At 35.3% G+C, this 27,433-nt stretch overlaps 2 protein-coding genes across 5 annotated transcripts; both read right to left on the minus strand.

The window, feature by feature from the left end:
- Nucleotides 1–311: 311 nt before the first annotated feature.
- Nucleotides 312–19,136, minus strand: grm6b (glutamate receptor, metabotropic 6b). The gene is made up of 12 exons (XM_058791645.1): nt 18,901–19,136; nt 17,263–17,875; nt 11,511–11,727; nt 10,986–11,118; nt 9,930–10,084; nt 9,426–9,566; nt 9,070–9,270; nt 5,805–5,944; nt 5,100–5,723; nt 4,073–4,384; nt 1,927–2,176; nt 312–1,781 (listed from the first exon to the last, which is right to left on the minus strand). Exons 2-11 carry the CDS (start codon nt 17,821–17,823, stop codon nt 1,937–1,939), a joined length of 2,724 nt encoding a protein of 907 aa, XP_058647628.1. The 5' UTR covers nt 17,824–17,875; nt 18,901–19,136; the 3' UTR covers nt 312–1,781; nt 1,927–1,936.
- Nucleotides 19,137–20,231: 1,095 nt separating this feature from the next.
- comtb (catechol-O-methyltransferase b) lies at nt 20,232–26,628 on the minus strand. 4 transcript variants are annotated; one of them, XM_058791641.1, is made up of 7 exons: nt 26,547–26,604; nt 25,795–25,933; nt 22,953–23,124; nt 22,645–22,762; nt 21,577–21,770; nt 21,298–21,429; nt 20,232–21,025 (listed from the first exon to the last, which is right to left on the minus strand). In XM_058791641.1, exons 1-7 carry the CDS (start codon nt 26,551–26,553, stop codon nt 20,846–20,848), a joined length of 942 nt encoding a protein of 313 aa, XP_058647624.1. In that variant the 5' UTR covers nt 26,554–26,604; the 3' UTR covers nt 20,232–20,845. The 4 variants fall into 4 exon arrangements, with proteins under 4 accessions (XP_058647624.1, XP_058647625.1, XP_058647627.1 ...); XM_058791642.1 differs by having other exon boundaries at nt 25,795–25,912; nt 26,547–26,565; XM_058791644.1 differs by lacking the exon at nt 25,795–25,933 and having other exon boundaries at nt 26,547–26,628.
- Nucleotides 26,629–27,433: the final 805 nt, after the last annotated feature.

The raw sequence follows: 27,433 nt of genomic DNA on the forward strand, positions 1-27,433 counted from the left end.
TATTTAGTTATCCAAATTCTTCAAAATATCTTCTTTTGTGCTCCACAGAAAAAAAAACAAAAAAACATACAGGTTGGAAAAACATGAGGGTGAGTTTTCATTTTTGGTTGAAATGTACCTTTAAAGAGGTAGTAAGTGTGTCTCATATTTTTCATTCACCAACACTGCTGAATTTTGATTCTGATTGGTTCACAAGCATTCTATACTTGCACGGCTATGAACTAGTTCCAAGTTTGTTGACCACATTATTTATTTGCCACATTTTTCAGCTATTTCTAAACACCCCACACAGCAAAAGATCTGGAAAAAATCATTCGGCAGTCAATCAAACGGTATAAACATGACAATCATTTTCTATCATTACATTTAATGTCTATAAAAGCATGTTTTCTCTCTTTTTGTTTGCCCAGAAATTGCTTAGAAACAGTCCAAGCCTAGTCTTAGTTCAACAGTGATGCTTTCATAAAGTAATAGAATGGTAATAGAACCATTGTATGTCATTTTGTTTTAACACACTATGAGAACAAGAAACTCTCACAATCATGCTGATTTCTATAGAGTAACATATGATTTCTTCAATTTCCACTTAATTTTTTCAGGATTTTATTAAATCATTTTTCCAACATGCATTCAATCAATACATTTTTATTCCAGTGTTCTTTTATATCTCTTAAATGAAAACAAGACACCCACAAAATTCATCAAGGCTAACTAAGAACCTGAGTTTACAGTAACTGCATGGTCATCATTTAATATTAACTGCTTCTTGAAGTGATACAAGTAATTGAACAATAATGCATGGTCCCCCCGCCCCCCACCTGCTTTACTAAGATACGAGTGACTACTCTGAAAGCCAGTTGCATGTGACAATAAAAGGATCTCAATCTCTAAAATGTTATGATTTTCATTTAAATTAACCAATAAATACCGATCAATAGAATATATTTTGTTTAAAAACAGTATCTCTTGGTAAGCTCAAAGAAACATAAAATCTCTGATCAAAACTTTGTTGTTTCATTACAGATTGTCATTGCTTTTTCTTGGTAATCTATCATTTTTAATAAATATGTTTACGAATACAGGATATTGCCTATGAGGACTGCACACAAGACACTTAAAACATTTATTCTGAAACAAAGTTATGGCACATCTTTAAAAGCAAAGAGTTCAAAGAGTGTTCACTCCAGCTGTTGAAACACATTTGATCCCAACGTTGTCTCTGTAGCTCAGATAGTCTCATTTGATCTTTTATGATATGTATTTAGGATAAGGGGATAAGGACGGAGATTAAACTGAAACTAAACGTGATGGTTTCGCCAAGTTTAAGTCTGATTTCATTGGGCACATCAGATACAAATACTTAGTCCTTCAAAAATGCTGGTGGAAGAAGTTTTCTATTGTTTTTTTTTTCTCTCCAAAGGGACTCTGTATGGACAGTCTTCTTCATTGTGAATTCATGAATCTATAATTTCAACTCAACTTGTGATGCTATGGTGACAAGGGAAATATTAAAGGGAACAAATACTTCCAGTCTCAAAGCTAATGTGAGAGTTCCACATCACAAAGAATCCATTGATCCTCTAATTTCTGTACATATTGTACTATTCATTTATGCATTACTTGAGTGTTTTTCTCACCCAGACTCTTGTATTGCAGATATTAGAAATATTAGCACATCCTCTGGTGATCCTCGTCCATTAGTGGTTGCAAAATGAATGATTTAGCAAGCAGCAGCTTGCCTTGATTATTTCTCAGACTACTTCATTAGGATGTACACAGGCCTGAACACAGATAGCATATGTTATATCTCTGTTAATAAACAAATAAATGTATATTTATAAAAAATAATATGAAAACTTATTGTTAATATTGTATAGTTACACAATATATATGTGTGTTTATGTATGTATTTTTTTTTTTTTTTACCTCCTGGTCTTTATTGGGATCTATCTGGTTCAACTTTGGTCTCTCCGTTCTGCTTGTCGCTGGATTTCTGTGAGAGATGAGTGGAAACGGTGGCTGCCTGGGCCACGGCTTTGAAGCTGCGCTTGCGCTTCTGAACATTCTGCTCTGGGAGGAAGATGATGACATAGACTTTGGGGATGTACAACATGCCCAGGGACACCGTTGCGCTCAAACTCATGGACACAGTCAGCGTGGTGGTCTGAATGAACATCTGGTTCAGGGCAGAAAAAAAGATTAAGAGTAATATTTTAGCCTGGCCTCAGCCACGACCTATCACATGATGTAGATCAGCCATCAGGGTTTTAGCGCTGAGATATCACTGCACATTACACATATATATAAACTCTGTTGATTGTCCAATGCATTTCCTGGAAATCAGTATAATGATTTTAATAGTTTAAGACAAAGGGCTGAAATCAGCCACGTGCAAATAATTAAATCAGTTTATGCATGTTTAATGCGAGCCAAAAAACTGAGCCCTTATATCATGCGTTGATTGCAATGCAAGTCATTTATTTCATTTTGTTAATTTATAATATATAAATACTATAATTGAGACCTTTTGCATTTCATGAGATTGTGCAGCATGCAACCAAATAATTACTGCTAAAATGCGGTTAAAAAAGTCACACAAGAAGTTTTGATGGTAAAACTGTTTTTTTTTTCCTATAAGAAATATAAAGATAAGCAAAATATACTTCAAAATCTAAACTCAATATGATAAAAAGTAAAATAGCATCACACAAATATATATACCTATATATACTGCAGCCCACTGTATAGTCTGGTATTTTATTCTTCCATGCTCTTCTTTTCATTTACAAGAAATGAAAAGACTTGAAGACCACCTGAGGGCCAAAAGCTTTGCGGTTGACTGGCCACTAAAAGACCTCTCTATTAGTCAGAGTATACTTTCCATTTTTAAATCCCCATGCTTTGTAAGCAAAACCATCCCCCACAGGATGAATAGACGTGAAAAATTGAATGACTAAATGCATGAAGTGTGGTTAGCACCTGAACAGCTTTTAGGCCAACACAAAACTGCACCACATTAAATAGCAATTTTTTAGGTTTCTGTTATCTGATTATGGCTGAAGCATTCACAAGAAAATGTTGCAGCATCATTAACTGAAACAGAACCATCTAATCTAGTGAAATGCATGTCTAGACACTCTCAGGGTAAAGATAATATTTCTGTATGACATGTTAATATCAGGCACTAGCGAATCTTCTACACTATGCAACATAGTTTGTAAGAAAATCAATATGATATCTCTTTTGTTTTAAAAGTATCCTTAGGTCTAATTTTAAAGTGCCCCTATGGATTTTTGAAAATGACCTTTCATGCAGTGTGTAATACAGCTCTAAGTGAATGAAAACATCCTGCAAAGTTTTAAATCTGAAAGTGCACCGTGTATAAAGTTATTGCCTCTCAAAGAAAAAAAAAAAAAAGTGGACTCTGAATAATTGAAACGAGTTGTTTTTAAAACGACTCCCAAGCTGACATCAACATGAAACATTAGCATATTGCCCGCCCACTTGTTGAGTGCTCAGACCTGGGAAAACTTGATTTTTGTGTTGGTCTGAATGAAAATGCAAATTCATTCTTTGCCACTAGGTGCCGCTTTTGGAGCAGTAAAATAGCTGTTTCCCGGTAGTGGCTGTACACAAATAGCACTGTGCTCACAAACCCTGCTTTATCAGGCATTACAGGCACGATGAAATGAAAATGAGACCAATCACCGCAGATTAGCATCACACAAAGGAGGGGTTTGGAAAAATGAATCATTGAGCGAATCGTTTGGGAGTCGTTGAGCAAGTAAAGTAAAAATAAATGCATATTACAAGACAATGAAAGTGTGTTTTTTGACCTTGCATGCATATCAACCTGTTGTTGGGGACTCCCAAAACCAAAATATGAACCTTTCATTACCCATAATAGGAACACTTTAATGTGTTTTTTACATTGTAAAATATGTAGTAATGGAAAAACTAAAAGTAAATCTATTATTAACTATTTTGTTTTTCTGTATAGAGTTATTGCCTATTAAAATGTGATAATCTCTGTCCAAAATCCATCTTAATCTATATTATATTAAGAATTTACCTTTTCTGTGGATTGTGATGTGCCAAAAAATATGGGCACAAAGGCCAGCCAGATGATACAGGTGGTGTACATGGTGAAGCCAATGGGTTTGGCCTCATTGAAGGTCTCAGGAACCCCTCTGCTCTTAATGGCATAGACTGTACATGTGACCATCAGTGCCATACTGTAACTCAGACAGCCAATCAGAGACAGATCTGACATATCACACTTGAGGATCCCACGCGCATATTCAGGATTGGGAGGATGTAGCTCATCAAAGTCGACAGTCGTGTGAGGGGGAACCACTCCAAACCAAATGAAAATAGACAGGATCTGTGAGCAGAAAAGAGGTAGGAATGAATGTTTATACAAGATTAATGTCTGTAATGGTACATGATATCTAAGTTACATGAATTCACTAAGAATTCAATTCCAACAATTCTCTGAATATCTTTGAGAAGGAGACCATGTTTCTTAATGTTTCCTCAAATAATATGCAATAACAACGTTAATGGAACACCAAAAAAGAGAAGAGCTTTCAGTGAAATTACTGCACCTCCACGCTACACTCAAAATATTGCTTCATTAATTATTCAATGGACAAAAGGTTCTCAGATAAAAATGTCTTTCGGGAACATAGAGTACAGTGACAACCCTGTAAACAACTTGCACAGCACTTACTCTGAACAAGAGTAAATTAAGCACAGATTATCATGCAAATAATTTAAATGAACATTGCTTAATGTTGTGCTATTATTATGGACATTTTATTTTAATTATTATATAATTTAAATGATTTATTAGTATTAGTATTATTAATTTTCATTTTAAACAAACAAAATTGCAAAAAAATCTGAACACTTTTGAATACTTCAAATCATTAATTCATCATATATGGGAATATAATAATACTACACGTTATAAGTTATTTGTAAAACTTTTATTAAATGAGGAAAAACAATAGGTCACAAGGTCCGGTAACGCGCTTTGAATAAAAGCATCTGCTAAATTGAATTCAATTTATCATATACTGTATATATACACGCACCTGTACTGAGATCAAAATAAACGTGATGATCAGCTGGGATGTGGGGCTGATAAATTTTGGTGGTGTGACTGATTTCTTTCCCTGCTCAAAGATCCTGTAGATCCGATTTGTTTTGGTGAGCATGGCAGAGTAACTGATACACATGCCCAGCCCCAAAAACAACCTGCGAAATGCGCAGACCACTGTGCTCGGCTCAGCGATCATGAGGAATGTAATGAGATAGATGAGGAAGATGCCCGTCAGGAGAACATAGCTGAGCTCTCGGCCCGAAGCGCGGACTATGGGGGTGTCGTTGAAGCGGATGAAGGTGATGATGACTCCTGATGTAGCAAGAATCCCCAGTACTGCCAGAAATACTGGGATGATGGCCCACGGAGAGCTCCACTCCAGCTTGATGATGGGAGTGGGACGGCAGCCTGTGCGATTAAGGGTGGGCCTCATGTCAAAAGGGCACATATCGCAGTTAAACTCATCCAGGAGGTACTGATAGCCGTCACATAGCTCACAGTGCCAACAGCACGGCACACCCTTCACCATCCTCTTCCTCTCCCCAGACTCGCAGGGAAAACTGCAAACCGAGTCTGGAACCAGTTTATCCCCTCCAGACCACTGCATGTCCTCAGCCTTACAGAAAAATAGAGAGGAAAATTTCAAGAACATGCATTCAAAAATGTTGCAATGTACCAAGGGGCTTAACACGCTTACATTGAGTCGTAAGTGGTTGGTCCACTGGCCGATGATTTTATATCCCGGGTTGGTGGTATTAGAAAGCTGGTACTGGAAGATATCGTATCGTCCTGGGGCGTCACCATTTTCATTAAACATCACACCTGTCCCAGCACTGCCTTCAGAGTAAACACAGGGTTTTGATATTCAACATCACTACTTATTACTTCAAATGCAATCATTTGAAACAAGAGAATAGAAACGACCCATTTCAAGGGCATAAAATTGCACTAATGCGTAGAAATACATGCTTCGACACACCCCAGGTAAAATTGTCCAACGTAACTTTAAGGGTGACTTTTCTATATCAAAGGTTGCTTGCAAGAAAATATGGTGTTCTCAGATGTAATTCTGTGAAGTAGGGCTGCACAATTAATCGAATTTCTAATCGCGATTACGATTATGGATGCCACGATTACATAATCGTTCAAAGCCGCGATTACAAAAATAAATAATTAAAAATGCCCACTTGAATTATTTTGTGTGCTTAAAGGGATAGAAAATTTGATGTTTATCTGCTTACCCCCAGGGCATCCAAGATGTAGGTGACTTTGTTTCTTCAGTAGAACACAAACGAAGATTTTTAACTCAAACCGTTGCAGTCTGTCAGTCCTATAATGCAAGTCAATGGGCACACAATCTTTGAGAGTAAAAAAAACATGCACAGACAAATCCAAATAAGCGATCTGTCGTTGTGATTGTGATGGCCTGTACTTCTAAATATCTTTAGATCTTCACAGTGGCAGGGAACACTTCCACAATCTCTGTGCACTGTGTAAACAATGAGTGACGTATACGCGCGACAGATCACTTCCGGCGCTTGCGTACACTAAGCCAGAGCACATATAGACGTCATGCACCGGATGCCGTGCACGCGCTCAGGGCAGTTGGACATAGTGGTGTATTAGAGGTAAAAAAATGATAAAAATACTGTTCAGTTTCTCGCACAAACCAATCGTTTTGTGTCTTGGGACATCAATGTATCGTCACGAGCCGCAGGGTTTAATTTGGATTTGTCCGTGCATGTTTTTTTTACTCTCAAAGATTGTGTGCCCATTGACTTGCATTATAGGACTGACAGACTGCAACGGTTTGAGTTAAAAATCTTTGTTTGTGTTTTACTGAAGAAACAAAGTCACCTACATCTTGAATGCCCTGGGGGTAAGCAGATAAACAACGAATTTTCATTTTTGGGTGAACTATCTCTTTAAGAGGTGTTTGCAGCGCGGGGTTTAACAAACTCAAACACACTGGATAAAAGACATTTTGTCTAACTGATAGTCGTTGTCACTCTGTTGTGCATGATAGATATGTTAAACGCCAAACGTGTCAAAAGCGGAACAAAATAGCGGTACTGGAGCGGTATCCGCTCGCCTCAAAAGAAAACAGCGCAGCGCGAGCTTAGAGCGCATGCATTTATTACAGTAACCAGTCGCGATCACGCGCTAAACAACGCTGTGAAATCCAGTAAGAAGCACTCGAGTTCAGCACAGATTTCTCCAGTACAAATCACGTCTCTTTAATTTAAACTAGTTTAAAGCCAAATAAAGCAGCTGTTATTCTCATCAACACTGATGCAGAAACAGTGCAACAACGATCCAGTTTCGCCCACATTTACCATAGTTTTACTGTAGTAACACTAACGGTAACAATGGTACGGTGGCAGAAAAGTAGGATATTCATATTGAGTATTATTATGTTATTAATATACTAAATATGTTAAAGGAGTATTGGAATCTAATTACATTATTTTTTTAATTATTCTATCAGTTGATGTGGATTTGTAATTGACTGAATGTCTTTAGGCTACTGTTTTTCAATGCAAACACCATAGAAACCATTTAGGCTACTTTTTTACCATGGTAATGAGGTGCTGTACATTTGGTTATGTATAAAAGATAAGGCTGTTACAGTTTTCACAATTGTACTGTCAAATGTACATCTGCATCCCAACTCTAGCTCCTGCTACTTTGAACTCAAGCTCCTGTTCTAATTCATTTCTAAGAGACAAAACGTGTAATATTACATGCTCAGTGCAACCAAATCAGGTGCTGGTGCCACTGCTCTCGAATGTTAGTCTGGAGCCCTGATAATATAAACGGTACTGTAAAATGTTACTGTAATTTGAAATTTTGTCTGTTTATTTGTAAATGAAATATAGCTTTAGTAAACCTTTTTTTTCTTTTAGTTTTAGTATAACATTATTATACAATGCATAATTTTACCTTTTTGTTTAAAGAAGAAACCAAACCAATGTATAGTTGATATTTGAGGCTCAATGCTATAGAAAAGCAATAAAAGTTCAGGAAGAGTGTTTTCAGCCTTTTTTTAAATATATATTTTATATACAAATATGGCATGCTGCTTTAAACAATGGCATAAATCTGTTCAAAATAATCGTTATTAATAATCGCAATTACAATCTCAAGGGAATAATCGACAATTATGATTTTTGTCATAATCGTGCAGCCCTACTGTGAAGGTAGATATTACAACAAAGCAAACTCAATCTCATGTTCCTTTCAATTTATAAACCGCAAATCACGAGAGGCAAGGTCTCCGAGTGGCATTTTGTACCCCTTAGGCTCTCAAAGCTGAAAAGATTTCCATACAAGAGTGTGAGGATGTCCACTGTGCGTAAACTGAATAGCTGCGCTTTTCATAGAAATCTCTCAGGAACGAGTGACGGAAAGAAAAGGGATTTTCACCGAGAGATAGCGCAGAAAAAGGAAATGCGTCTTGTGTTTGGAGAGTGGCTGCCCTAGGGAGAATCAAAGACAAGGAGAGAGACGAGTGGAGGGGGTTAAAATAAGTATGTGCGCTGCTGCATTGTGCATTAGTGGATCTCTTCAGGCTGGGATTGAGTGCTGACCTCTCTCGCCCCACTCTGACTAACCCATGGGACTCACAGCCCTCCTCCTTGGAAACAGCAGCTTCGTTTCTGGCCTTTCCCCTCTCGTAGAAACTACTCTTCACCTATTTTCACCTGTCAGTCTCACAGTAAAGGCAATACCTTCGATTTGAGATTGTTTGGCAAAAGCAGGTTTATTATGTGTAATCTTCCTGGCAGATTCAAACAAAAGCGTTCCTCGGAAATAAAAGCTAACATTCAAATTCCTGTGATGTTCATTAGTCTTGTACTGTTTGAATACAAACCCATTACTGAAGTTATGACTGTTTCAAGGTCTCTTTGCAATGTTTGGAATGGCTCACATGCTTCAGCTCTGTCCTTGAGAAGGCTTACCATTGAAATTGACGGCACGGATGTAACTCAGCAGCATTCTTCCATCCACAGGGTCCATTTTGTCACAAACACCCATCGAACCCGGACAGAGGTCAATGTGCATGCTATGGAGTGCGTGGGCCATGGCATACACGGCGTCAATCACAAACTGCACCTTCCCTTCCTGCTCGTATGCCGAATCCCGGCTGATTCGTTCCTCTCCTGAAAGACCGAATGCAACATGACAGGAATCGAAAAGCTTTGCTGAGGGAATAATCCATTAGATGTGCTTTACACGTCTTAAAAGCATAAGAATGTATGATAATTCAAGTACTACTGCATTTATGGGAGCAATTTGTTGGAAATAATTTCCTCGCCTGTGCATTTCCTCAGCCCGCTTTCGCCTCGGATTCCAGGCCGTGTCAATTTGCATTTGAAGTCATCCTCCCAGAACTCAGCGAACCAGATGTTCCTCCTGTTGTTTTCCAGTGATCTTGTTGTGAAGTACTGGTCAAACCCTGAGAAACACATTAAAGGTGTACAAAAAAACGAAGCATTTGTGTAATCATTACAAAACCTTGTGCTGTTATTTTCTCTATGGAACAGATAAGCAGAATTGTTGTGTGTTCTTTGTCATTTTCAACTGTAGTTGTATAGCAAAAGCTGCATAACTATTCTTCAAAAATGTTTGTGTTTCACAGAAAAAAAACAGGAATGACATTTGGAATGGTATTGGATGATTACAGTATTTCTGGTTGAACTATCTTTATAAGTATGAAAATATTACCTAACACTGCATTTTGATGGATTTTAGATGGATTCTCCTTTTTAATTATCAAGCCTTCATTGATTTTACAATGGCCTGTTCTATCATTTCATACCATCAATGGATGCCCGCTTGGGGAGGATAGTAACCGCACCCTCAGCCACGTCTTCCAGGTTAAGAATGGGTGAGTTTTTAGCTCCCCAGCTATCAGATCCCACAAACAAAAAGTGACCTGTAAGATTGGCTTGTTTTGCTGCTTCAAGGACACGCCTAAATAAAAGAATACAAAAATATCAGACACCTCATAAAAGGCAGGTTTATTAAAGATAAGGACAATCAGATCCATTATAGTTCTGTTTATTCTGTTTATCCATTATAGAATCTGTTGATTACTGCTGATTTCAAAACTAAATAAATAAATCAATAATTTAATGCATTTAATGTATCCTTGCTGAATAAAATATTAATATTTCCACCAAAATATTAAGCAGCAAAAACTGTTTTCAGCATTGAAAATAATAAGAAATGTTTCTTGAGCACCAAATCAGCATATCAGAATGATTTCTGAAGGATCATGTGACACACATTTGCCATCATAAAATAAATTATATTAAAAATATCACAATTTATAATATTAAAATGGAATACAGTTTTTCATTATAATAATATTGTAATATTATTTCACAATGTTACTCTTTTACTGTATATGCATTGGTGGATAAATGCATATATACTGTATATATATATATATATATATATATATATATATATATATATATATAAAATGATACATAGTAATTACATCTAATTAGTATATATAGCCTATATATATATATATATATATATATACACACACATATACATACAGTATATATATATATATATATATATATATATATATATATATATATATATATATATACTAATTAGATGTAATTACTATGTATCATTTTATATTAATTTAGGCTTAGATTCCAAAACGTAAATGAAACTAGATGAAAAAAATCACTCAGTGGTACATTCATCTGCCATAATTTCATAATTTCTTCTAAGACTCCTGATACTCCCATTGTAGGGTGATTGATCTGTTCTCTAATCATTTATAGACCCTTTCCAAGGCCATAGCTCCTGCCTCAGAGAGATTCAGAATTACTACTGAAAGACTACTCACTTGATGTCATCTTCATTAGCGAAGATAATAACCCCTCTGGCATTGGATGTCTCCATTAGCCTTTTGATGATCTTGTCAAACTCTCCTGATCTTGGCTCCCTAGGAATTTTAATAGACTGTGCGATGCAAAGTCCTCCAGAATAAAAAAAAAAAAAAAAAGGATAGACAGTTTTGAAGGACTTGGAGAATGTTAATAAAAGAATGATAATTGCAAGGTCTTTCAACTGAATATGACATGCAGGTCAGTCTGTAGCATGTCTATCATTACATCTGGTGACTAATAACTTCTTTACACAGAGAATATCACATGAAACCTTTATCCCCTGATCATTATCCTCTTTCCTCATCAAATACAACACCAGATGTGTTAAATCCTGGGATAGACTGTGATCAATTCTGCTTCAGTTATGGAAAATCAGGGTAAAATAAGCTACAACTAAAGCACACATACACACACACATATATAAATGCATTTATTCATTTTTCTTTTCTTACTTTTCTTTTCTGCAATTCAGTTTTCTGTACCTGCTTCCCTGGATAACTGGACGAAAGCATCTACACCACTCTCTCCATAGTTCCCCTCTGATGCCAGTGTAGAAACATAGTTCCAGCCCATGGCTTTGACGATGTCCACCATTGCCTGGGCTTGGAAGGAATCAGGTGGCACGACTCGGGAGAAAAAGTCGTAGCGATTGTTGTCACTAAGCTCAGGTGCTGTTGAAGCATAACTGATCTGAGGTATCTGTGAAATGGAAGATACATAACACATCAGCTCGCAACCAGATTTACTTTGCGCCCTTTTCACATACATCTAGCTGCTGCAAAAATTGTGAACATCATGAATATCTCTGATTTGCAAAACTGATTTTACTGGCTTTTGTAAATAGTTCAAATTCATTTACACATCAGGATAATGAACATTTTGCTATAATGAATGTTTTACTGTTTGTATAATTCTGTCTATTTGAATGTTTGTTTGTTTAGTGTTGGGGGTTTATCAATATTTCTGTATGTCACATTGCTACACCAGTAGGTGACGACAAGTGACTGTGTTTTCAGTGAATCATTAAAACATTTACTCAACTGATTTGTGCAAAACATCGGCGGCATCCATATAGTAGGCAAAAACAATATGAGTAGTATGTCTGCATTCACAGTATTCATAAAAGAGTTGGCAAAAAGTCACTATCCCATAAGGCCATGGGAGAGGATTTGTGAATGGTAGTAAAGCGACGTAACAGATGCTGGTTGGTCACATAACAATACCAATATGGATATAGTATGTCCAGATTACATTCATACTAACAACATTCATACCATATAGAACATGCTTCTTCAGCGGTTACAAAGTAAGTACTTATTTGAAACAATTGCCTACTCAAAGAGTATGCGAATTTGAATCATTGAATCATTCACTCAACTGTTTTATTCAAAACACTTATTCAAATAACAAAATATGTGCCATTGAATCATTCACTTCACCAGTTTGTTCAAAAATGCTGATTCATATAGAAAAGTTGCTTGGAGAATATTTTCGATGGCAGAGCGACAATAGATGACATATCTGGAAATACTAGGTCTAAGATACTGTCTAAACACAAAAACAATTGGTGTAGAAAAATTTCACTCAGGTAATTGCTAATAAATTTCACAAACAATTACAAAAAAATGGAAAGTAATACATTTAATAAAATGTGTTTTAATAAAACACATTTCTGAAAATAAAATGTGACCCTGGACCACAAAACCAGTCATAAGGGTCTCATTTCTATTCAGGGTCTTATTCTTATTTTTTATTTATTCAGGATATTTATTCTAAATAAATAAGCTTTCCATTGATGTATGGTTTGTTAGGATCGGACAATATTTGGCCGAGATACAACTATTTGAAAATCTAGAATCTGAGGGTGCCTTTAAAGTTGTCCAAATTAAGTTCTTAGCAATGCATATTACTAATCAAAAATTAAGTTTTGATATATTTACCCATACAATGTATTTTTGGCTATTGCTACAAATATACCCCAGCGACGTAAGACTGGTTTTGTGGTCCAGGGTCACAAATAATCTTTTTTTGCATAACACATATTCCAAAAATCTGTTTTATTTGAAAAAAAACCCAAAAAAAACTTTTTACATTCTAGGCTGCTCTCTTGTTTATTGAACTGTTTCATAAAAGAAATATCACACTCCTGCGTGATATAGCTAATCATGTCTGAAGATCATCATATTCAGTAAACCAGCACATTTGTTTAATATTATCCTAAGTCTCCTACAGCAAAACTACCCTAGCTTTAGTGGTAGAGTTTGCTGTAGCTCATAAAAAAATCCTGGGGAAATACAGATGCCACGAGCTACCACTGTTAAAGCATTTGTTTGTGAAAAAAAAAAAAAAAAGGATGAGAAGATTAATTTACTGTTGTGCTAGTTTCTTAATGACGCAGCTGATGTCATTGGACTAGGGTTTGCGCACACTAATGTCTGCCAAGCCCGTGTGGCTTAATAAAAGGTTCTTTAAAGAAGCAGGCCAGCGGACTGTGAGGAAAAGGTGGATACAGACCGGAGAAGGAGAGAAGAGGGAGAGGACCATTTGACAGATTATCTGGAAGGATTAGAGGGGTTTTAGTCAAATTACGTTAAGCACAGAGGGAGAGAGACAGATCAAGAGACAAGGTTGCCATTTCTCAGCCATAAGCCATACAATATATTTAATTCTACTAGCTCACATGCTATGACAGATTTAAACCGCCCCTCCCCCATCATACAACATATACATTACAGTCCGTGGCACTGCTGTTGATCCACCCATGACCGTCCAGACACTTGTTACATCTTGCATGAGAAACAACAATATTCAAAGTTTGCAATGCATTCCCCATCCAAATGCAACTCTAAAACATTAGAATGCAAATATACAAAGGAAAACATTAATATAGGAGTTTGTTACTGAAACATTTACAGATACTGATTTGTTGCTATGCACCATAAACATTACAGCCTTCAAGCCTTTCCACACTCGAGTCATGTCAACATTAACAGCAAACACATGCAAACAGTTCCTGGAAGTGTTTCAACATATGTTCCCTAAGCATTTATTCTTGTGAAAATATGAACATCTGCTTTATTTTGTCATGATCTGACCCTTAAAAGTGACTTTCACTGGTGGCCGGATATAACCCAAAATATTCAGGTTGATTCATCCAGATTAAATAATATTTCTGATTAAAAAAAGTTCGTTTAAAATACATTTTAGGTTACTTGACAATTATTATTATTATTATTTTAGTATTGGACACTCCATGATTTATTAAAGATTTACAATATAATGTTTTTTTTATAATGAAGGTTTTTTTGTTTAAGGAAATTCCAAATTATTCTTTTAAAATTGACAACTTTGCAAGATAAAATCCAATTAAGGGAAAAAAACAACAATTTTTTATGGCACTTAATCCAATTATACAAAAATCTGCTTAAGGCCGAATGTCATACACCTACCATATGCATCAGATATAGAATGGTTCATGTATCTTTGTCTATAGAAAGACATCTTGTGTTGTCGTTAAAATCTAATTTTCTGAATAATATTATTAAGAGAATGTGTGACCAACAGACTAAGTGCCACCCATAAATGCTGGCTATCTGTCCGTGTCGATCTATGTGCTATAGGTCCACACTCATTCAGCTAAAGCGACAGAGCAGAAGCTGCTTGTAGCTGATAACAGGGCAGCTGCATTTTTCTGGGCTCATGCGTGATTTCCCATCAGGAGCCTGAGCTGGTGAGTGGGCTTTAATGGAGAGCGGATCCTCCGTAATGCTGTAGTTAATATCTGCCATCCTCAGTTCCTACTTACTAGAACTCAGTAAAGAACATGGACATAAACTGTATGAAGTTCAGCACTTATAGAAAGAGATTCAAGATGACACTTTGATGGTTTCTACATTTTTAATCTCTGTGTCATTCACACTGTCCTTTTCAATGAATCGATTTAAACTCCTTTTTGATCGTTATTAAAAAAAATTCATGGAAGTCTCTTTGTTTTTATTGTATTATGATATTTGACAAAAACACTGTGTAAAATGTTGATATTTATTATTATGTGGTGTTGTATTTTTATTAAATTATTAATTTTATTTATAAGACTTTAAGATTTTAATTGTATTTGACATTTTGCACTAAACATTATGAATCTAATTAGCTGTTTGGTTGCAATTATAGTTTCAATAATGGAAAAAACAACACCAGGCTAAAATAGGGTGCAACTTTTTAATAATACAGTAGATATCACCATACTTCCCCAGCTGATTAATCACAGTACATTAAGATATTTGTTTTGCATTACAAGTTTCTGAAAAGTTATGTTAAAATAGGAAAATGAGGCAATGTCTAAATATGCACTAATGTGCAAATCTGAACATTGGATAACGCCATGTTTCATTTTGTTTACATATTAAAATTATAGGCTACAGAGAGGATTTTAGTATCAGTCCATATATCAGAAAATACTGTCAACAACCAGAAAACTGCTTTAATGAATAAAAAACATATAAATCAGACAAATTATATTATGAACAACTCCCTCTGTGAAAACATTCAAAATATAGAAAAGAATAAAACTAGTAGTTTAGTGTATATAAGTGTTGTTAAATTGGAGATTTCTGGTTCAGTGAATGAGGAAAAAAACTTGCTTTAAAGATATGTATTCTAATCGAAATATACAGAAGCAAACAGAAAAAAAGAATAATAAAATAAAAGCATTTTTGATGCAAAAGAAGAAGATTAAGAATGTTATGGAAGCAAAAAAGAGTCTACCATCTCATAATTGACTACTACATGAAAAAAAAAAAAAAACAATGGGTTTGCCTGTAGTGTTTTGCCTTTCGAAGGAAATATATAAATATCAAGATTTTTGCAAGTCCGGGTGACACTTTTTACTCCAGCAAATATTTCTCAAGGTTCATTTGTTAATTTTTCATTTATTCAACTATCTCCAATCTTCTCTTTATCCAATATTATCAAAAGGCTAAAAAATTGAGATATGATTGTTTTAGCTATATAAGCCAGCCCTGTTCCAGAGTGTTTCACTAAAAGTAATGAATAACCACAGCAAAATATGATTAGGATACACAAATTCCAGGTATAATGTCCTGAGAGAAACCTAATGGAGCTCTGACTAAGTCACCTTTTGTGAATTGTTTATCTTCTCTGAAACCGTGATGACTGAAAATGATTGCAGATAACTCCTGGGTGAGGTTAACAGCTCATGCACAAAAGCACACACAGCCTGGAGCAGTGACCACAAAGAACACTAATGATTAAAATTATAAAAAGAGGCAGAGGGCAGAATGAAATTGAATGTAGATCAGGTGTAGGATTTGCAAGCTGAATGACGATCTGAAAATGAGAAGGGATTTGAAATTAAATGACATTTTGGCATGCAGCACATTTCACCTTCGTGGTTGTCGATGTTTTAAAGACACAGGTCAATGGTGTGTGCAATGCAAAACCGCTTTTCACTTCAAGGAAAATCTGATACACTCTCTCTCTCAGAACAAAATAAAGGAAGAATCTATATCGTTTAAGAAGCTCTTGCTGAGAGGCCAGTGAGCTGAAACACAATCCAAACCTTTTAACAGAATTAGTTATACTTCCTGTAGCACTGGCCCTATCTGCAGCGCTGCAGATTCCAGTCTTGCAGCAACACCATCCAAGAGCTCCTCACAAAACAGAAGGGAATCCAATGACAATGATTTCAAATACAACACAAATTAGATTTTCTTCTCATGCACTATGTCTGAAATCTTCACTTCAATTGCACCAAACTTTGCAGTTTTATTGCTATCTATATTTTGAAGGTTTTCACAGAAGGGTTTGGGTTTTCACACCCGCCTGATATTTTTTTTTACATTTTATTACTAATAACATGATGATTTTTTTAACATGATGAGTATTTTCTGATTTATGAAGTGATACAAAGAAATATTAAAATCCTCCTTCAAGAATTTTAAACTTGGCTTTATCCAATGTTCAGATTTCTGTTCTGGAACGCATGCAAATGAGTGTATATTTAATCAGGCAACTCCTCATTTGCAAAAAAAAAAAAATCAGAAAATTTACAATAATACGAAACAATTGTCTTAATGTACCGTCAAACAATAAGCTGCTAGGGAAAGTATGGTGATTTCTAATAGTATTTTTTGTCACCTGCCTTGAAGCATTTGTGGAGTCTGATACTGAAGGAATCAACATTAAAATGAAGTTGGCTAAAAACATCTCTCTCACCGCAAACAGCCGAAGAACATTGGCCACCATTATGGACACTGAGCTGGCCGAAGCCCCAATGACCCCAACCACACGCTCTGGTTTTGGGATGATAGGTGGTTCTCCGTTGGAACATCGAACATCTGAGTTGTCCTTCTGGATGAGGGCCTGGACAAAGGTGAGGGACTGTTCCAGCGCATACGTATCCCTGGAGCACGTGTCCAGTATCCTGGCACCCAGAGTGATGTTAGGCAGCAGGTCTGGGTCGCTGTTGATCTGGTCCATCGCATACAACATGGCCTCCATACGATGGATCCCCTTCTCCTTCTTAACTTCCCCACATGGAACACCAGCAGGGCCCCTGGAATGCACTGGAAAAAGGCCTCCGAGAGTGATGTCACCCTCGATCTTTATGGAATGAGGTTGAGTTTCTGAGGAGGCCCAGGTTTCTGGAGTAAATCCCATCATCACTAGCCACATGACATGAACCAGGGAGCCCATGTGTTTTCCGGGCGCCCCGCTGATCCTGCGGTGATGACATAGTGATGATGTGTGGTGCTGTGATGTCATAGTTGCTGCCATGCAAGTGGCTGGTTCTACTACAGCACAATGCTTTCTTCTCTACCTGTGTCTCCTATGGAGAAACGAGACAGAAGGTATACATGAAAATATGAGAAAAAAAAAAAAACATACCTTGTGACAACATAGCTTTGCAGATAGAATGTGTGAAAGTGGAGCCAGAGAATGGGAACGAGTTATATTTTGATTAAAGATGTGATCAAATATAATGCCTATTTATAGTAGTTAATTTATATTAATATTATAATCATTTTTACAAATACATATTTTTTCCAGTCCACAATATAACTTTTAGATTTATTTTTTATATTGAATTTTTTTAACCCAAGGATTTAGGCTTTGATTTCCATTTTTTCCACCAGAAATATTCAACAAAGAATGAAAAATGTACCAAACAGCTAGGTTACATGATATTCATATACCATGGCACAATGATATTGTAAGGTACTTTTAAAAATATATATGGTATTGCCTTCATAGCAGTGACCAAGGACATGGTATTACCATGGTACATTTTTTTTTTTTTTTTTTTTGTAAGGATACATATTGTTTTACATCTTTTATATTTAGTTACACATAAAAACCTACTGGAAGTTCGATAGACTATTTGTATAGGCCTATACCGAAATGCAGTGATAATAAAATATCATTTTATTATTCATTTTATATTTGATTGACCAAGTTCTTCTTATTTTTATAATTATTCTTTAAAGTTATGTTTCAACCCAAAGTCTCTGTCCTCTAGAAAATGAACTCGCACGTCTTCGCACTCAACAGACCGCTGAGAATAGAGGGCATGTACAGTCTTGCATATTAATATTTTATGTAAATTAACTGATACATATTCAGCAACAGGTGAGCGGAAAAAGTGCTATATTTTGATTGAATGCTGAAGTTCCCGCGGGAAGACACACACACACACGCCCGTTTGATAAAGTGTTGAAGGGAACAGCAGCACTCATCCCTCTTAATTATTTATCGCGGTACCTGAACAGACATCTTTACAACATCGCAACATTTTACATAAATTTACATTCTATATATTGACACAACGAATTTTCATTAATTAAAATGCCTCACCGACTGCTGCTGATGCCAGTGTGCGCCCATCTGGAACTGAAGTTTGATGGTTTTGAAGCACGACAGTAAACGTCCCCAGCATCCGAGTCTTCAGCTCTCATCTTAAAATGCTCACAGTCTTCTCACACACAAAGACAATTTAAAGATTCTTTGGATTAAGACGAGATTTGAATATAGAAAGCATTCAGAGCTTTAGTAAACTATAAAACGCGGGAAAAGGTGGAAATGCCCAAACATTCCACAACTGTGATTCTACAAATCACTGTCAAATCCTTTAAAAGCCCCCTCACTCTGTCTCTTTCCCTCACTCTCTCCCTCTCTCTCTCTCACTCCCCCACTCACTCTCTCTTCCTTGCTCTCTCTCAGTGTGCACTAATGGGCACAGATTGGGATTACCACATGCATGCATTTGAGAAGTCTCTGAGAGAGATGGACCTGTATATATTTTTAATGTGAACACTGCTGGATCTAGTTCTCTGCATTCAGACCGTCTGCTTTTACATAACAATCTGGTGCGAGACACTCCTGGTCTCGTCATAATGATTTAAATGCTTTGTTTTGTACATTTTAGAATGACTTCTGTCTTTTTATAAAGACAGATAATCTAGTTGACCTCACGGTCACATGTGTTTTTAAATGGTAGTGTATAGCCTTACTCTTGTCCATAATACCACTATCACTGAAACACATGGCTGTATATGGGCTAATGGGGTTTTTACATTCCCAACATACTGACCGACTCAACACTTTGGTCACTTTTTCCCCGATATCTTTTGCTTTATGCTATGAATGAATTATTCAAATACATTAATGTCATTTCTATTAAAATTTAAAGCAAACCAGTGACCGAGTGACAAGTAGGCCTATTCCCTGTCCACAGATCATTTAAGATGCTTGTAATATTTTCATTTATTTATTAGTGTGCTTGTGCATGAATTGAATTTAAGTATGTGGCTATACTATCTGCATTTCATTACTTGACGAAATGGTGTATTTTATTAAGGGATGTTTCATCTATTATAAATCACAAGGTATATTTTAATGGGCTGTAGCATTTAATTTGGAATGCTATTAAAGATATATAGCTATCAATTCAACTTGTGGTATATGACACACTATAAAATCTGAGTGAGAGATCCAAACATAAAATGAAATTGTCTCCTATATATTCATAGTCTTGTGTTTTGAGACAACGCTCTCTAGTCATAAATAAATGGATAAGAAACTGTGAATGAAAATGTGTTAAATAAGAAAAAATGACTGTAAAATAGTAACAAAAATATTACCTTTATAATGTAAATGAATGAAAAATTAAATAAACGAATGCAGGAAATCAATTAGTACATTTACAGTAAAACCTAAAAACTAGTAAAAAGCATACAAGAATATGCACCGAATGTTTTGAAAAATGAACAAATAAAACTACAATCCATATACGGTATTATCAATTCTGCAAAAATACATCAAATTAGCACACTCTAAATGCCATTGTCATTATCATCACTGCTGACATGTGTAAATTCATGAACACAAAGGGCATTGTTTCAATTATTACAGAACGACTTTAAAATAACCCACAAAGCCACTGTTTTAAGTACAAATACAAAACTGTATTACAAAGTCGTTGGTATAAATTGGTTTAATTTTTCAGATAAAAATTTCTGGTTAAGCTGTAAGAGGGGTCTGGTCTAGACAAAACCACAAACACATTTCATTTAGCCATTTGAAATGTGATCCTACCCTCTAGTGGTACAGAGTGGTAACAGCCTGTTGTTTGGTCAAGTAATATGCAAAACTCTGCGTCCTGATTTACAGACTTTAAGTACAACACATCTTGGGGACGTATGATAATAAACCATTTAAATTATACCTCATGCTAAGTCTCTTAGCACAAACTCTTAGCAAAAGTCCTCTTTTTAAACATATGAACCATCCCTGTATATCTCTAGCCCAAAAACACCGATTTCTCCAAGCCGTCCTCTGCCTTGGTGTACTCTAAATGGGATTTAAAATAGGAGCTTTTATAGGAAAGGCTATTGCGCACATATTCAAGATAGTCTGGTACTCCCGGACAGATCACATTATCAGCAAGCAGAACGGTGCCTTTCCTTAGCAGACCACAATCCTACAAACAAAGAAGAAAGAAAAAAGAGAAGAGTAGAAAATGTTGGATATAAGCTTGGTGAGCAAAACCAAGAGAAGACAATAGTGGCATAGAAATAAATTCAGGGACTTCTGGACACTTTATCCAAAGCACACATTCACATTTATATCAGTTCTTATTTTTTCTGGGAATCGAACCCATGACCGGTGCCATACTCTATTGTTTGGGCTACAGGAAGAGACACCATGATATCTGAGATTGAATGAGATTGCAGTGGTCAGAATCAAACACACCTCCATTAATTTTGTGTCAGGGAGGTAACGGTCCTTCCAGTGGTCCAGAAAAACAAAATCAAATGTTTCAATTCCAAAGTGCTCCTTCATGCGTGGGATCCAATCTTCAGATGCACCTTCTACAAGCTGGATCTGATGAAGTAATACATTAGCTCTATGCATGATAAACAAGAAATGAGTCTTATCCTTTTAATATAAAGGCTACAAACAAAATGTTCAGAGAGTAAATAAGGATTACTGTATTTAAACAATGTGTTTGTGGAGGAACAGGGCCCTTACTTTGTCTTCAAGTCCCGCCCAGGAGATTACTTGTCGGGCAATTGCAGCATAATCTGCATTGAACTCCAGTGTTATTAGACGAGCTCCAGGAGGAAGGAGTCGAGCGATGCGCACTGTGGAGTATCCACAGTATGTGCCCAACTCTAGGACCTTCTCTGGGTTCAACTCGCTCACCACTGAGTCCAGGATAGAGCCTGAGCGTATACACACAAACGTGCATAAAAGACAGTTACTGGTTAAATTGCAAAATTATAGGCAGTTTAGTAAAAGCTCCACAGATTACTGAATTTGAGTTGATTAAATACAAATATGCAGATTCCTACAGAAATACATTTTTACATATTTTGAACATGAAATGGTATGTTGACATTTGGCAGAAGTTTTTATTCAGAGCAACTCACACATAAAAAATATACGTTACCATTCAAAAGTTTGGGGTTGGTACATTTTTTTATGTTTTTGATGGAAGTCTCTGATACTCACCAAGAGACATCAAGCCATATTGTGAAATACATACATTTTATTTTAATATATTTTTAAATGAAATTTATTTTGGTGATGGCAAAGCTGAAATTTCAGCAGTCATTACTCCAGTCTTCAATTTCACATGATCCTTCAGGAATCATTTATATATATTATTTATATTTATTATATGTATATATAAATACACACACATGCATGTATATATTTAAGAAAAATGTTACGTTTATATATTAAATATATTTATATATGATATAATTTACGTGAATATAAATATATATATTAAATATATTTATATATGATATAATTTACGTGAATATAAATATATACATGTAAATATTTTCAAAATATATGCTGTTTGTGTGTGTCTTAATATATATACATAATAAATACACACAGATATATTATGTAAACAAAAACTTTTATTTTGGATGTGATTAATTGCGATTAATCATTTGACACATATATACAGTGTATATATATATATATATATATTTTTTTTTTTTTTTTTTGAGATTTTGTCCTGAAATTCTTGAAGAAAATCATTTGACAAGAGATAAAATGTAAATATAAAAACAGTGCTCTGACCTTTCTCATCTCCAACGTTCATAGCCCATTCGCTGTGTCGGCAGAAATGATCAATGGCCGAGATCACACTCTGAGGGTCACCTCGTGTTGCACGTTTCTGTACTGCTTTCAGCAGACGCTAGTCACAACAAAGAATAAAGAGGTCTGGTGATTACTTTGCTTACTTTATGGGCCTCAAAAGTCTTTAACATCATTAAACTTCTTTAGTCTTAAGATCCCATTATGCATTCTAGTTGCAAATAAAGACCTGAGGTACACGTTGTAATTTTGGTGATAGAAAACTGTTTAACCAGGACTGATTGAGTCACCTGTGGTCGAGTTGATCTGGTCAGAGTATCAAGAGCACGCTCAACGATGACGTCGTGCCAGAGTAACGCCAGACTGCCGTTGAACTGCACAGCAGTGGGGATGAGCCAGGAGTACAACACATATAAAAGCACTGTGGCCCCGATACACCAGCACAGCAACACCAGCAACATACTAGAGCCAGACAGATTTATAAACCTTTATAATACATTCCAGTCAGGGAAAGTGATTGAATTAAGCAAATAGTCTTGTACGGTACAGATGTAGTGAATTAGCTAAAAAAAAAATCACAACATAAATTCAATCAAATGTCGATTCAAAGTGTTTGCACTGAATTAAATATTTTATGTAAAAATTACTATTTTTGACGTATCTGTACAAACTGAAAATCAATACTACTATTCAAAAGTTTGGGATTGGTAACATATTTTAATGTTTTTTTAAAAAGAATTTTCTGCTCACCAAGGCTTCATTTATGTGATCAAAAACACAGTAAAATTGTGAAATATTATCACATACGCTGTTAAATATAATTTATTCCTGTGATGTCAAAACTGAACTGTCAGCAGCCATTAATCCAGTCTTCAATGTCACATGATCCTTCTGAAATCATTCTAATATGCTGATTTGGTGCTCACATTTTTTTAAGGTTGCTATAATGAACCTTTCAATGAAACTGTAAAACAATGTAACTATAAAAATGCAACTAAGCCAGATATTGCTGTGTATCCCTTTGAACTGTCTGTGTAAATTAAGTGTTATTCTATCATCTTTCAAGACAGCACACACACTAATATATCCAATATGATTAGGCTGTCTGATTACTCTGGTAAAGCGTAGGTCTGTACTTCTGCAGGTCATGAGATGAATACATATGGAAATTAATGTTCTCATTCAGTGCTGTGCTTTCATCTCTCCAGTCATTCCTCTATTGTCATGGTCTAATGAGATGGGTGGTTACTATGCAGCAAATAAACCCTGCATTGAAAATCTCTCTCATGTGATTATTTGGTTGCATTTGCTACTACATGTTGCTGTAGCATTGCTGTTTGGGGTCTATACTTACTGTATTTTCACCAAATGCAGCCTTTGTGAGCACGAAAGGTTGCTTTCAAAAAGATTAAGTCATTTTACAATCTAAAACTTTTGAACCAAACTATAAAGATTGCAAATCCAGCATTCACTTCAATGAATGAATGAATTGAGAATACAGGGTGGTCACCAACTCCACGCCTACTTTGCAAATCACATGAATTAAATGAAGGAGCCTTTCCACCCCAACAACATTCTAGACATCTTTGTTGCTATGTGTTTTGCCATTTTAAAAACTAGAAGAATTGGTGTGCTAACACAAGTTATGTGTTTTTTGGTTGCTTTTCAGTGATGAGACTTCTTCAGATGTTTTTTGTTGTTGTTGAAAAGAACGTGCTTTTTCAAAAAAAAGATCTGTTAATAATTGATTTGTTAATAAAGAAGAGTAAACTAGTCATAGAGAGTAAGAATCGCAACTCTAAAGTGTGATTTTAGAGTTGCATGGCAACAAGATCAAGGTTAAGAGCTATTAGACAAAGAGTGTGGCACCCTTGAGAGAGGACCATGACAAGTACTTCTCAGGCTTTCTTTAAATATAAACACAAATGTAGCTGGGGTCTGGAGTGGAATGCAGAGCTCAGCCACATTGCAGGACGACCATTGTTAGTAAGAAAATCCTCTCAAATGGGTGTTGGAAAGGAATGAGTGACGCACAGAGTCTGGCTTTCACAAATGCACTGCTTTAAATATATACCAGTGAATAAATGTAATACCCTGGAAAAGTTCAGTATATATTCTGCTAATTCCACACAGCAACAACAAGTATCACAGCAATCATATTAAATAGCTCCGTATTTCATTCACGTTGACTAATTTTGATTAGAGCCACATTAATTTACAGTGAACAAGAAATGCAATACACAGCAATGAAACAGACTGAGCACAACACTGCAAAAAAGGATTTTCTTTCAAAAAAGAAGGATTTTCTAGACAAGTAAAAATTATTGTCTTGTTTTCGGATAAAAACTAGTTAAAATTAAGCAAGTTTTTGCTTAGAACAAGCAAAATCATCTGCCAATGAGGTAAGCAAAATAATTTCAAGCAAAAACTAGCTTAATTTTGACTTCTTTTTTTATTTAAAGATTTGTTGATATTTTGGCTCGAAACAAGACACATAAAAATCTTAAGAAATTAATTTTTTTGCAGTGAAATGAATATGGTGATATTGAATCAAAAAGACATGCTGTCTTCAGTGATGTGAAAACATGATAATTGTTATCAGCTGACCAGAAAACACACTGTGAACCATTTACTAAACTAGATTTAACCTAAATTGAGTTCCGATTTTAGACACAAGCCAAGAAAACATCCACAAAACTGAGCAAAACACATTGACACAGAATAATAAAAATATAGTTATTTTGAAAGAGGCTAGAAAATGGGTTATACTCAATGTAATATTATTATGAACATATAACATGTATTCATTAACAAGAGACTGTGCAATAAAAGGACACCTTCCTAAACAAATACAATGGAACTAAATGATCTACATGATAAAGTACTGTGTAACTGCAAATACATAATCCAATAAAAATTGCAGCAAGTGACATAAATGGGAATAAATGACCATGTAAGAATGAAAGATAGCAAGAAAACACTTACTTTTGATGAAGGCCTCTCTTTTTACCTCATAAAAAATGGAGCTTCTGTTAAACCGAACATGCAAGGCTGCAAATGCACATTCTACTGATCAGCTGTGCCCTCTCTCTCTCTCTCTCTCTCAGCTGACCCTGTAATAGGCTCTCTCACCTCTTCTGGGTAGATTTGAGCAGTGAGGAATGTCTGGCCGTAGGTCTTTTAGATGGATATGCACCCCCACACAGTAAACAGAACTCCAAAATAGGCCAGGGATCAAAAACTGCCATGGCTGTGATGCAGCTGCATGTGGCTGGCAGCAAACAAGTTAGTTCACCTCAAACTAAATACTGTCATACTTACTCTCATGTCGTTACAAATGTGAATGGCTTTCTTATATAAGTTTAGCAAAGTATTGAATATATTGGTAACACTTTACAATTAGTTAACTACATTAGTTAACATGAACTAATAATGAACTGCACTTATACAGCGTTTATTAATCTTTGTTAATGTTAATTTCAACATTTAATAATACATTATTAAAATCTTGTTAACATTAGGTAATGCACTTTGAACTAACATGAACTAACAATGAACATCTGTATTTTTATTAACTAACGTTAGCGAAGATTAGTAAATACAGTAACAAATGTATTGCTCATGGTTAGTTCATGTTAGTTAATACATTAACTAATGTTTAACTACTGAACCTTTTTGTATAGTGTTACCAATATATTGAACAATCTTCGCGCAGAATTTTCACAAGATAACAGTTCCCAGTAAACAGAGGCTCCACAAATAGCACCGTAAATAAATAAAAGACTTAAACTAAAAGCATAAAACAATATTAAGTCTTCTGAAGTCATAGGATAACTATGATTAGAATCATATCGGAATTTGTGTTGTTTGTAAGTGAAAAATACCTTCCATTTAGTTGTTTACTTATTGTTCACTGCTTCGACTGAACTTTCAGTCAATGAATCAACTTATTCAACTCAACAGATTCATGATTCGATTCGTTCAAAACGGTTTGAGCTAACGAGGAAATGTTCATGTGAGCTGTTCGTTTGAGACAATGGTCTCAAGACTGACACTGTAATATGTTGCATATGAAATACAAATGTAGTCAAACCGATAAAGTTTAGTAATTTTTACCCGTACAGAAACCAAATAGGCTACACATTAAATGGAGCTCAAATAACCCCTCTGGTGGCTTTAAATTGAAAGTATTGAAAAAAAAACTTAAGTAAAACTCTTCAGAGCAGGGTTATTATAGTTAACTAAAACTTATTTTAGATCTCATAGCATTTAATATTTTCATTTAGCTTAACTTGATGTACTATAACGACTAAACTAAAACTGAAATAAATAAAAAAATAATAAAAATAAAAACAACAAAAACTATAATAATAATGATAAAAACACAACAAAGTTACTAACTTTACAAACTTTAATTAAAATTAATGAAAGGAGAAAGGAGATAAAGAATAGACAGGAACTGTCTAATTAACTCTAAATTAATAAATTGTTCTTAACCCTTTGGGGTCTGAGGGTTTTGGGGGCCCTGGAGAAGTTTTGACATGTCATTTGTGTTTTTCTTTTCTTTTTTTCTTTTTATTATAAACACATGGCTAACGTCTGATTGCACTGTATTCAGCACAAACTACTATATAATATTACTATATAATATGTAATCAGCATACATGAGCAAATTTGTATTTGTGAGGAAAAAAGTTTATGAAAAAAGCATTAGTAAGTCACTGAAATAAGACCATTAAAAAGCACATACTGAAGATTTGTTTACAAGACT

This window comes from Onychostoma macrolepis, chromosome 11, assembly GCF_012432095.1.
Source record: "Onychostoma macrolepis isolate SWU-2019 chromosome 11, ASM1243209v1, whole genome shotgun sequence".
In the NCBI taxonomy this organism is placed as follows: domain Eukaryota; kingdom Metazoa; phylum Chordata; class Actinopteri; order Cypriniformes; family Cyprinidae; genus Onychostoma; species Onychostoma macrolepis.